Raw genomic sequence first — 11498 nt, forward strand, 5'->3', positions numbered from 1 at the left:
CGTCTCATTGTGAAAATACAAGGTGAAACGTATGGAAATAAAGCCAATTAAGTGATGTGACGTCCAGGTTTTTTTAGGCGACCAACTACACAATGTGGCCATTGTATCGCAAGTAACACCTATTCAACGTGAAAATTGAACGAGATAAATTCAATGTATACCATTTAGTTCATCGCACGAGTTTTTACTCGATTTCTGAACTGAAAATAAAAGTCGTATGGCGTTTGCATAAAGCGCCCGCCGTGGCTTTCTTTTATCTTATAAAAATACATTACACAGCTTAGTGTAGCGACAAATTGAATGAAATCCGCTAAATTCAGCTTTATTGTTTTAACTGAAAATGATAACCGATCCACATACATTTCATACAAAACGTAAAATTAAAATTTTAGAATTTTTTTCCTAAAAGCAATCATACCATAAAAACTATAAAACAGAACAAAAGCATACTATCTTCACTAAAATAATATAAGAATATACTTCAATTTATATCTATTTAAACTTAGTATTTCGATAATGTGGGAATGCAACAAATTGGCGCTTGTATACAATTTAATACGCTCGCTGTGTATACATTACAATAATATTGCACTGAATTGGTATATCAATCGTTTTTTAAGCAAACTTACATGAGTTAGTAACAACTCGCACTTCAAATAACCAAAATGGAAAAAATGATGACTAAACTAAAGTAATATACAAGATTAAGTTACTGATCAACTTTCCATATAGCCTCATCATAAACATCTTTCTAGGCACTTAGGTGTTTTCAACTTGAAACGGATAATGTCTGCCGTCTTATTAAAAGTAATTTGATGCGTAATGCGTGGACAAAAACATTTACCCCGCCAAGGTATTTTAATTATGAACTAAAATGCTAAAATTACGATACATGACAATTGGGACCCATCCTAAATGATTCATCAGGTTCAGAAAACTTAACATAAAGTGGGACACAGACGTACGATGAAAAACGACCCCATGTAACAAAAAGACAAGTGTCAACAAGGACAGGAACTTTTGGTCTCTTCTTGTTCCTTTGCGATGTCGACATTTCTTGACGCCGTCTGTGCCTCGGCCGCCTGTCCACCACCGTTCGACGTGTCTTGGTCCATAGATGACAAGTAGTCGGTCATCCGCTTCATGACCAAATCCAGCAATGTATTGACCGCTTTTTCCACGTTTTCCCCGGTCGCCGCGCTTGCCTCAATATACGGGATCCTTTAGTAGATTAGGTCAACAAATTAGTTTTTTGCATATTTTGTTTTCTTATCGACTATTCACAAGTGAGGATAATTCAAACAAGACGTTTAGCGAATTTAACCGGTGGTTGGATCATCAGTTAATAAGCTTGCGCTTTTTTAATAAAATCCCACCGGGCGCAACCCAATAATATGAAGATTATTCACGATTTGCCTTGAACGACTCTTTGTGCCCTCATTTGTGCTTGGTCGAAAATATTGTGTTAAAAGATGATCTGAAAAAAACCTAGATTAATTTAGATGCAAAATCGATATATTTTTGTTTAATATACCGTCATCTGTTAGTTCACTGGATATGCCAACTTACCCTTCGCTGTCCGCAAGTTCCTTTGCTTGAGCTGACTTTACTTCCCAGTTTGAAAGGTCGTTCTTGTTACCGATCAGAATGATGTCCGGCTTGTCACAATACGCCTGCTCCTTGATTTCGTCTGCAAAAGAGATGAAGCCATATTAATATCGATTTAACGATCTATTTCGATGCATCCGCTGGCCACCGAGTTAAAATATATTTAGGACAATACGATTTACGCGTTGCCGAATGTACACTTTGCGCGTTGTCGAATGTACGCCAGTCACAAATGGAGGTGCGATTCATTAATAGGGCGAATAACATGTATATTTTGTTTTAGAAAGTGTTTACTTTGCTAGGTGATTTTCCTTAAACAAAACAATTATATATAACGTTATAATAGGCCTCTTGCAATTCACTAAAACTTATTAATGACTGACTTTAACTAAGACAAGAAAGTCAAAAGAATATTTCCTCCCATTTGAGGTCATTGTCGTCATTTACGTTTAAGAGCATTGAGATCTTTATATTTTACTCATTCAGTTTGCCATAATATGCCTATTTGTACATTTTCACGAATGGATATAATGCCACGACTCCTCTAAATAAATGGGCAATTTTATCCCAATAAACGCAAAAACAATTCCAGCTCTGCGCGAACGATTTTCAAAGTATATTTGTTTCACGGCGTTACGTTACGGCGGAAATTTGTGACGTCGTCTCTTAATTTTGTTCATGCCTTTGTACATTTCTATTAGTGAGGTGTACAAATTTAATAATAAATTGTTAGAGCTGTACAATAGAGAAAAAATGTTGAAAATCAGTGACCAAGAGTAATGCTGCCGCTAAAAACCTATATATTAAACATCAAACACACACAAAAGATGTTAATACTTAATTTTCATTTGCAATTAAACTACTGTGGGCTAAAACACCAAAAAACGAAGCTGACACCGCTACAGAATGTAAAAAGTTCGGTAGTATTAGACTTTAGCTTGTTTTACCGGCAAATGTGATATTTCTACATTGCCTTTACTTTGGTATAACTCAGAAGTTATACAGTGAAAAGGGATGTGACACTTAATTTGTGTTTATAAAACCAACCGCGACAACGTTTTATACTCAACTTTATCTTAATGCTCAAGATTTTATCTTAAATGGATTTTCTGATCGTTTGACCGACAGATATAGACCCTTTATTAGAGAAACTATAGTTAAACTATTCCCTACAAGTTGTGCCTAATTAACACAAATCATTTGACTGTTAGATTATAGGAGATAATTATCAAAATATTTTGAATGTCATTATTCCTTAGGCCAGTCAAGATTGCATCAAATAAATAATTTCTAACTCCTAAAGTCACTAAAATTATTTCATTTTTTCTTAAATCTTTGCAACGCAAATATAAAAATATGCATAAAGCTGGGCAACAGACACACCATAGATCCTACAATAAAATGCTGAAGATAAATCACTATGTTCCAATGATATAAAACTGAAGCGATTTGAAAACAGTGGGAAATCATTACAAGACTTAAGGAATGTAACAGTTGATTGAGTTAATTTGTCAGGATTTTGTAATACATTCTTGTAGTTAATACTTTCGTTTTCGGAGAGCTGCATGAAGTGAGAGTACAGTAATTCGTATTGGTTTATTAAATTCCATTTGTAAGGTAAATAAATGATTTCATTCATGCCAGATCTAGTGTTAACCTATATAGTAGTTTTTAGTATGACAAGTGTCGTCTTTTGCATATTGAAACACGCATGCGGGTAATTTGTTTTATTATTTTGCATAGATCTTAAATGCATGTAAAGCTCACGGACCTCAAATATTTCTGTTAACCCTGGGAGTCCATAGAGCCCTGTTTAAGAACCACTGCGTTAACCCTTTCAGGCAAAACGTAAAAAATGATTCGTTTAGTTCAGTGGTTCCCAAAGTGGGCGGTACATCCTGAAACCGAACGACTCATCGGCAGCATTTGGTGGCCAAGAATATTAGCGGTCGTCTTAACCTCTTATTTAAGACTGTCATCAAGACAGTAAATAAAATTAAAGCTTATACACGCTTGTTTAAGCAAATGTGTAAAGAGAACGACGAGGCCTTTGCGCGCTTTCTTCTACACAAGAAAGCAAGATGGCTTTTCAATGGAAATTGCCTTGGACGATTTTACACACTGATAGATACTGTGGTGGATTTGTTAGAAAGCTGTGACCCTGGCCTGCCAAAGAAATTATTGCTAAAAAAAAATCGTACTTGTGAGATATATTTTCCAAACTTAACTGGTTTAGTTTATAAAAATATTCAGTTTTAGGACATGATCTGTCCATTGGAATGTACGCCCTCTAAAATTGTTTAGCAGATATTCGGTGAATTAAGATTTTTTTTCTAAGTAATTTATTCTACTAAGTAATTATGTTGTATAGGCTTATCAGTTAAAACATAATATAAAATATTGCTTCTTATGACAGGCAAAGGTGTCAACACGGGTTTCGAATGAGATCCACTTTTCTTGCGCTTTTTTAGGAGCCTAAATTATTAATCAGTTCATGTAGGGAAGCGCTGCATTCGACCACGCAATAGGAAAATCAATTGGAGCTTTCACCGGGTCACGCTTACGACCCGCCAGGGCTGCCATAAATCCCATGCGTCATTATGGTAAAGTTTCTGCCATTTATTGGCAAATTGTCGTCATGCTTACTTAGCCATTGTCGTACAGATTGGAAGCTCGTCTCCCTTGTTAGATCAAAGAGGAGTAGAAAACCCATGCCATCGCGGAAAAACGCCTTTGTTAAGCTTCGATACCTAAACGATACAAAATTAAGAATTCATTATTCTAACCACATTATAGGCTTTTATGTTGAGATGCGATTCCCGGGAAAGAAGTCAAAAAATATTATTCAAGGCAGCTTTACAGTACCAATTAGAAAATCTGACATACATAACAAGACAGCCGACCGTCAAAAATATATTGTTAATAAACTATTTAAAATATATTGTCAATGATCATTATTATGCTGCATCTTGGTTAAAAGTTTGCATGCCTGAGTGTAAGTTTTGTGATCGGCAAAACGAACTCTAGCCTTAGACTGATTCTAAATCGCAAAGTTAGCTTTAGTATAGCATTACTGTAAAAGATTAAAAGAAAGTTTAGTAAATTTAATAATTGCGGTGTCTCGCAACTATACATATTAAAATTATAGTTTGGCCTGAAATGTTTCATTCTAACAACAATCCATGAAGGGATTTTTGTATTTTTGCGATCCGCAAGTGACAAAGGGTTAACAACCATTTACTTAACAATTTGGGGTTTTGCTTTTCGCTTTGAAATTGTTAATAAAGGAATGCAAATGACTACCGACAGATTTGTACATACGTCTGTAAGTTTAATACTAATTTGCCGATACAAGTTAAAAAAGCATACGAATTAGCGACGTACCTCTCCTGGCCGGCCGTGTCCCACAGTTGAAGGTGAATCTTCTTCCGAGAATCTTCCTCGTCTTGTTCGGGAAATTCGTACAGCTGTAAAGAAAAGTAAAAAAAGATGGAACTCGCTTATAAAATATCGTTCATTTATTTATAATAATTTTTTGGACAACCACCACCAGTTGTAAAGGTAAGCCGGAACCATTCTGAACGGTCGGTAAAAAACGGTCAAATAATTTTTGCAGGTATGCCGAATCGGTTACGTGTTTCATCAGGTTATCTCGCCATCTCCGTGGATATACTTTAACTATCAGATTTCAGATGGATATGTGTGAACTACATCGTAAGGTTAAGGTTTGCTTATCCTAAGGTTAAGGTTCCTTAGGTTACTTGTTTAGACGTATCGTTATGACGTAACTTGTGACGTCATTTCTGAAAATTGCCTTCCGGTAAGAAATTTTTTTGTCGTCCCGAAAAGAAAAGTATTCTGCTTTATAAAAGTTCTTGTTCGTGTGTTTTTTTGTTAGGTGCACCAAGTAGGTTTACACGAACGTTACACTGTGGTAACAACCCGAACAAATTTACTATAACCTATCAGGCTAAAAATGATGGTGTTATATATACGAAAAATGAGTTCACATATCAGTCAATAGTTTATCCAAATAATTGATACATTAAAGAAAAATTCACTTTCGAAATCATAGATGCCATCGGCCTCAATTTAATTACATAACAAAATTCACTTACTAAGAAAGGTGCGTTTAGTCTATTTAAAATTACTTCGAAAGAAGTTACCGTGCAAACCAATCATTCTCAAACTGTGTGCCGCGGCACAACGATGCCTCGAGAGCAGTGGTTCTCAACCTTTGTAAGCATCTGAGCCAAATTTGAACTGTCGATTTTAAAAAGAGCCGCAAAAATATCAAGCAGTTCATTAAAAATAAATTTTAAATTAATAATAACAAATCACATCAAAGAAGGCAAAATGTTTGTATTCCATTCAGGCTACTCTAAAACGTCCTATTTTTTGCTAAAGAAGGCAAGCTTTCTTCGAAAGTTGTTTTGGCATCGCGTTATGTTATGTGTAGTGGTGGATCCAGTATTTTTGTTTAGGGGGGCATGAACATTTTCAGGTATAATTTCACAAAGTTACGTAATCAAACAATTAAACTAAAAACGCCTGCTGTTGTCGAACGAATTCGTGAGCAAATATGCTTCTGATAAATCATTTTATTTTTTAAACCCTAATTGGGGCCGTTAAAAAGACTGTTGGGAGCCGCGGTTGAGAACCACTGCTCAAGAGTATACGCAAGTATGCCGTGGTACTTTTCGTAAATAAAAGCTATGGTTACGTAATAATATTATTGTTTTGTAAGGATGCCGCGATTTTTTTTCATATTGAGCCCAGGCAAAACAAGTTTGACAACTGCACTGTTGTAAACTAAAATTGCAAAGATCAATAACGTGCCAAAGCACATGCGGCACCACAAGTAATATATATACACAATGGTTAAGCAGGTAATTTACTATATTCATTTAAAAAGTGACTCAACTTAATTACTATTGTAATTCTCAATTCTGATTTTGCCATATCAATCAGGACATGTCAAAATATAATAATTTCGTAATACTTTGAGTCTTTTTAGTCCTTTAGGGTCCAATGATTTCCAACTTTTTTGTTCTCGCGACCCCTTGTAAGTTTTCGATAACTTGCGCGACCCCCAATTATAGTGTACGATAAATATACCAGAGTCAATAAAAAACACATTTCAAAATTGACAAGTTCAAGTTGAGAAAATTTTAGATTGATTGTATAAAAATTTGGCTAAAATGTACGGATTTAAGTATGCACAACAGATAACAAGGTAAAGTTGCGGTTAGAGCGTCTTTTCATTTTTGTTAGATATTGTTTGACTGAAGCTACGCTAGATTCATTAATTGAAAAGTGAAATCGTGACGTCATAAACACTACTGGTTCACTGCAGCAAAAGCCACATAAACACAAATTTTAGACTGGTGGTTGCTTTTTCTCCTTCTATACTGCTAAACTTTTAGTTCATATTGCCTATTTCTTTTTATATTTAGTTCATATTGCTTATTTTTTCCTATTGCTTTGAAGTTTATTTGAAATACCACACGGCGACTCCACAGACAACCCCTTGCGAACCCCTTGGGGGCCGCGACCCCAGGTTGAGAACCACTGTTCTAGCCACGAAGCTCTGGATGATTGTCAGTGCTCTTTTTCTTCTGAATTTTAGGCTAGTTGTGCATTGGACTAATGAAATGTTTAACCAGTTCATGCAAGCATCTATGTTATATTTTCTTCAAATGCATGCATTCATGTTTTTATTTTTTTTTAAATAAGCAGACCTTATTGATTTTTTATAGTAAGGTAAACTTGCTGACATTAAATATTCCACACGTATTTTTCAATAACTCGTCATTGTGATTGGCATTTAATCATATTTTGCCAATTCCGTGCACAAGACCAGGCATAGATATACCGGTTTCCAGTTCATGCCAAATAGATATGCTTTTGCGTGACTTTATATGTGAGCATTTAAGTGAACTCTTGGAAAAAATATACCGCGAGTTATAGGCGTCAAGTTACAACTAGGGCCATTTTTATTTTGACCTAGATACATTTTTTTTATTTATCAAATTTTGACTTTATTTTGACCTAACAAAATTGCTTATTTGTAGAGGCCACAGTACTTCCTTGTATTGATGGCAGTTACCCAAACATAATATTTTGTCAATTTCAGACCCAATCATAATATTTTATCAAAAAGTCAAGGTGTTTTATGGATTAGGCCAGGGATGTCAAACCTGCGGCCCGGGATATTTACGTGCGGCCCACCACTTATTGTCACTTTCAGTAGCCTTTATTAAAAACAATTGTTTCGACTATCATCAAAACGTGTAAAACGCGCAGTATTTGTTGTAGGCCCAATCTTATGTTTTTTCTGATACTATAATCGAGTCTAATGTCGCATTTCAACATCCATAGAACACTTTGTGCACACACCATTGCTAAGCAAGATGTGTGTTTTTCTAAATGTGTATTTTTCCGGACCTTTTTAAGGAAATGTATCAGCCCAAACATGTAAAAACTCAAATTTTTGCGCTTCGCCATAATATAAATAATAAATAAGGTCGGATAACTTTTTTATAAGTTAAGTTGTTTTATGACGTCACGATATGACGTAACTTATGACGTCACCCGTTTAATTTGAGAGGTTTTGTGGCCCACCGAAATTTTTAAAGTGGCAATGCGGCCCATTCTGCTAAAAGGTTGGACATTCCTGGATTAGGCGATAGATTTGGCTTGCCTAGGCATTTTTGTATTACAGAATGTCAGTAGGCTATTACTAAAATCTAAATTATTGATCTTCGGAAAGACCACGTTTATGAAGAGGAAGTGTTTTATAAGAATTATTTAAATACGTAACTATGAATAAAAAAATGGGCAATTTGCGATAAAAGTTACTGCTGATCCAAGGGGGCATTGTGACATATTTCCTACTTTTATGGGTTAATATGGTTTAATTGTGTCGCAGTTCCTGATTTACGATGCTTCTACGGCGATTTTTATCAAAATTACTCTCAACAAACACAAAAACTTTGTCAAAAGCCATAATTTGACAAATTTTTACTTTATTAAAAAGTTCGACTTTTGTGTAAATTTTGACTTCATTTTGACCTATAAACTTCTTAGAAACAATGCCCTAGGTGCTGAAAACAACTTTATTATTTGATTCGTAGACAGACGAGGTCCTTAATTTTTGACTTAATTGACTTTTGCGGGCCCTAGTTATAACATACCTTTGTGAAGTCATTTCTATTTTTTTTATGCGACTTAATCAAACAGAATGCTATATACGACCTTGGTTTACAGATTAAACGCAAAAAAACATCAGTTTAATATTCACATGGAAACAACATTGCGCATATATTTACCAGTTTTTTTAGCCTGAAGTCAACACCGACTGTGGCGATGAATTTCTGTTTGAACTCTCCCTCGGTATATTGATGCAAGAAGCAGGTCTTGCCTACACCAGAATCGCCAAGCAACAATACCTTTATGAGGAAGTCGTAGTTTGTGTCCAAATTGTCTTCTCCGCCTGATAGAAAACAAACATTCGCAGTTATAGACTCGCAAAATGCCACCTTCATTTTCTACCGTTTCACACAACATAACAATAAAAGTAGTTGATCACATAGGTTTATAACATTTTTACATTTTCAACCCCAAGCAGAGTCAAATTGTTATCTTAACAAAAACTTACGTCCCTAGGTTTGTGACAAGTTTCTATAATATTGCACCGATTTCAATCGGATTCCTGACAAAAAACATGGACTATTTTACATTTTCCTGACTTATGAAACGTTTATACACCGAGGTGACTATGGCATAATTCAACTTCTAAAAATTAACAGTATAGTTAATGAAAAACGAGATGTTTTAATAAAAAAAAAACGGTTTGCTCGCCAGTTGCCACGCCTTTCATTGTGCCAAAACACGAATAGCATGCCTGAAGATAAAACATCCTCGATTTCGATTGAATAAAGGTAAATTGTTGTGCTTTTGATGAACTACTGGGAAGCAAATATTTGTTATTACCGTTTCTGTGAAGATACCAAGATGCTACGTAGATTCCAAGAAAAATGGCACCTAAAATCGGCATTAATTTTCTTCAAGAACTATGGTCCCTGTTCTTCAGTAGATTTGTTTACAATCTGTTCCTGTCTCGCTTGTGTCGATGCATAAAAACTGTTACAATGGTTTAAAATACCATTATTATCACTGTTAAACCAAAGCCACTTGCTACCACTGGTGCATATGACTACCGGGACCTGGCTTGTGCCGTTTAGGTTTGCAGCGTGTTTAAGAGGATACAGCCTGTCCGCTAAAAGCCGGCAAACAGCATAGCTCATTTAATTAATTGTATGCGAACAGCGCGTATAGTACTAAAGCCGGTCGGTTCTATAGCGAAAAGGAAACTGTCACATCATGTTTTACGTATGCTGATTAAAGTGGCCTCGCAATGTTGTTTTAACGACAAAACCAATAGGATATTCCTGTTAAAGCATTGTATATACCAGCATTTTTGTCAGTAAACCCGTTTTGGCCTATTTGGTCGATATATTTTGCAATCAAACATTTGACTACAGAAAACCTGTAATTTTGCATATTTTTAACCTAATTAGTTAGATTATACTACTTATAGGGCGGTACCACTGTAAGAACTACCTGACATCTGACATAAAACGCTTAACTGACATCCCTCAGTCCAAAATATATTAATAATGCATAAACTAAGAATGGACTTTTGCGAGTGATGAAGTACATCAACCATTCTAGAACATTACGCTGTCTACAGTATAAAACAAACCAAAAGAAAATACCAAACTCACTTTCGTCAAGATTTTCATGCTCGTATGACATCTTTGTAGCCGTATATTTACAATCGGAGTAGTAAGCTAGCTTGGACACACAGATTTTGATTCCTTTTTTGAGTGCTTAATGATATATACTCCTTCCTTCTTTTACTGCGGCAACATAACTCAAAACCACACAGTACGAAAGATCAAATGGTAATCGCAGTGAAATTAAAGTAATCCTTTAAGCCTAAACGAAATGCAATATAAAAGTTATTAGACCTCATTTTACAGCACAGTCCAACCTTCTAAATCTTGCGTGCCGTTTGCAAGTAAATATTTCCTTAGTTATCTAAAATACGTGCATAAATATGCTTTTCTTTAATCAAATCAAATCACATAAAAACCTGGCTAAACAGACTGAGGCAAAACAGTCCACTTATATTGTTTCTGTAGCCCACATATTTCCCACTGGCAACTTGCGCCGCCTCGGCTGTACCATCAGCATATGGTTATAGCCAAGCTTAGAATATGGGAGCGCCGACCATCTATAGGCCGGCAGTGCGCTTGCGAACGATTAGAGGAAGCAGTTCGTCATTCGAGTTAGGCAAAGCTGATGTAGGGCTATGTAGGCCTCCCACATCCAACAAATGCTTACCATTGCCGTTTGTCACGTTTGTTCTCGCAAAAGGGCAAACAGTTTGAAGGGCGCCGCAGTTAAACGCCTTGTATGTATACATATATGATTGCTTGATGCTCGTGGCTGAAATGCATGCTGTAAGCTCCCGAAACAAGAATTAAACAATTACTGGAAGGAAGCGTATGTGTCCCTTTTATATCCGCCTAGGCGCTAGTTTTCAATTCGTTGGTTTCAAACAACAAGCTTAATAGAAACAAAAGCAAGAAATGTGAAATCTCGTTCAGACGCATTTATATTATTACTGCGCTTGTGTTTAAATCAGGGCCTAACGGTAATTTTAGTGTCAATATAATATTACGCCCAGCGTAAAAGTTCTAATAGCTACAAATGCTGCTAAAATAAATAACGAATATACACGTAATAAAGGAATTGGATAACCTTAACTAAGTTTTGCTAAACTTTCCACCAAATCTTGCATAGTAAGCACACATGGGTGC

The 11498-nt window shown here is 35.6% G+C and overlaps 1 protein-coding gene across 2 annotated transcripts; it reads right to left on the reverse strand.

Annotated features, from left to right (window-relative positions):
* Positions 1-84: 84 nt before the first annotated feature.
* Positions 85-10606, reverse strand: LOC146164386 (ras-related protein Rab-27B-like). Of its 2 annotated transcripts, none has more exons than XM_083382503.1 (6): positions 9604-9745; positions 8940-9103; positions 4993-5075; positions 4255-4358; positions 1570-1690; positions 85-1221 (listed from the first exon to the last, which is right to left on the reverse strand). In XM_083382503.1, exons 1-6 carry the CDS (start codon positions 9665-9667, stop codon positions 1002-1004), a joined length of 756 nt encoding a protein of 251 aa, XP_083238629.1. In that variant the 5' UTR covers positions 9668-9745; the 3' UTR covers positions 85-1001. The 2 variants fall into 2 exon arrangements, with proteins under 2 accessions (XP_083238629.1, XP_083238630.1); XM_083382504.1 differs by lacking the exon at positions 9604-9745 and adding an exon at positions 10398-10606 and having other exon boundaries at positions 89-1221.
* Between the last annotated feature and the right edge of the window lie 892 nt (positions 10607-11498).

Source organism: Ascidiella aspersa, chromosome 2 (genome assembly GCF_963924565.1).
Source record: "Ascidiella aspersa chromosome 2, kaAscAspe10.2, whole genome shotgun sequence".
Lineage (NCBI taxonomy): Eukaryota > Metazoa > Chordata > Ascidiacea > Phlebobranchia > Ascidiidae > Ascidiella > Ascidiella aspersa.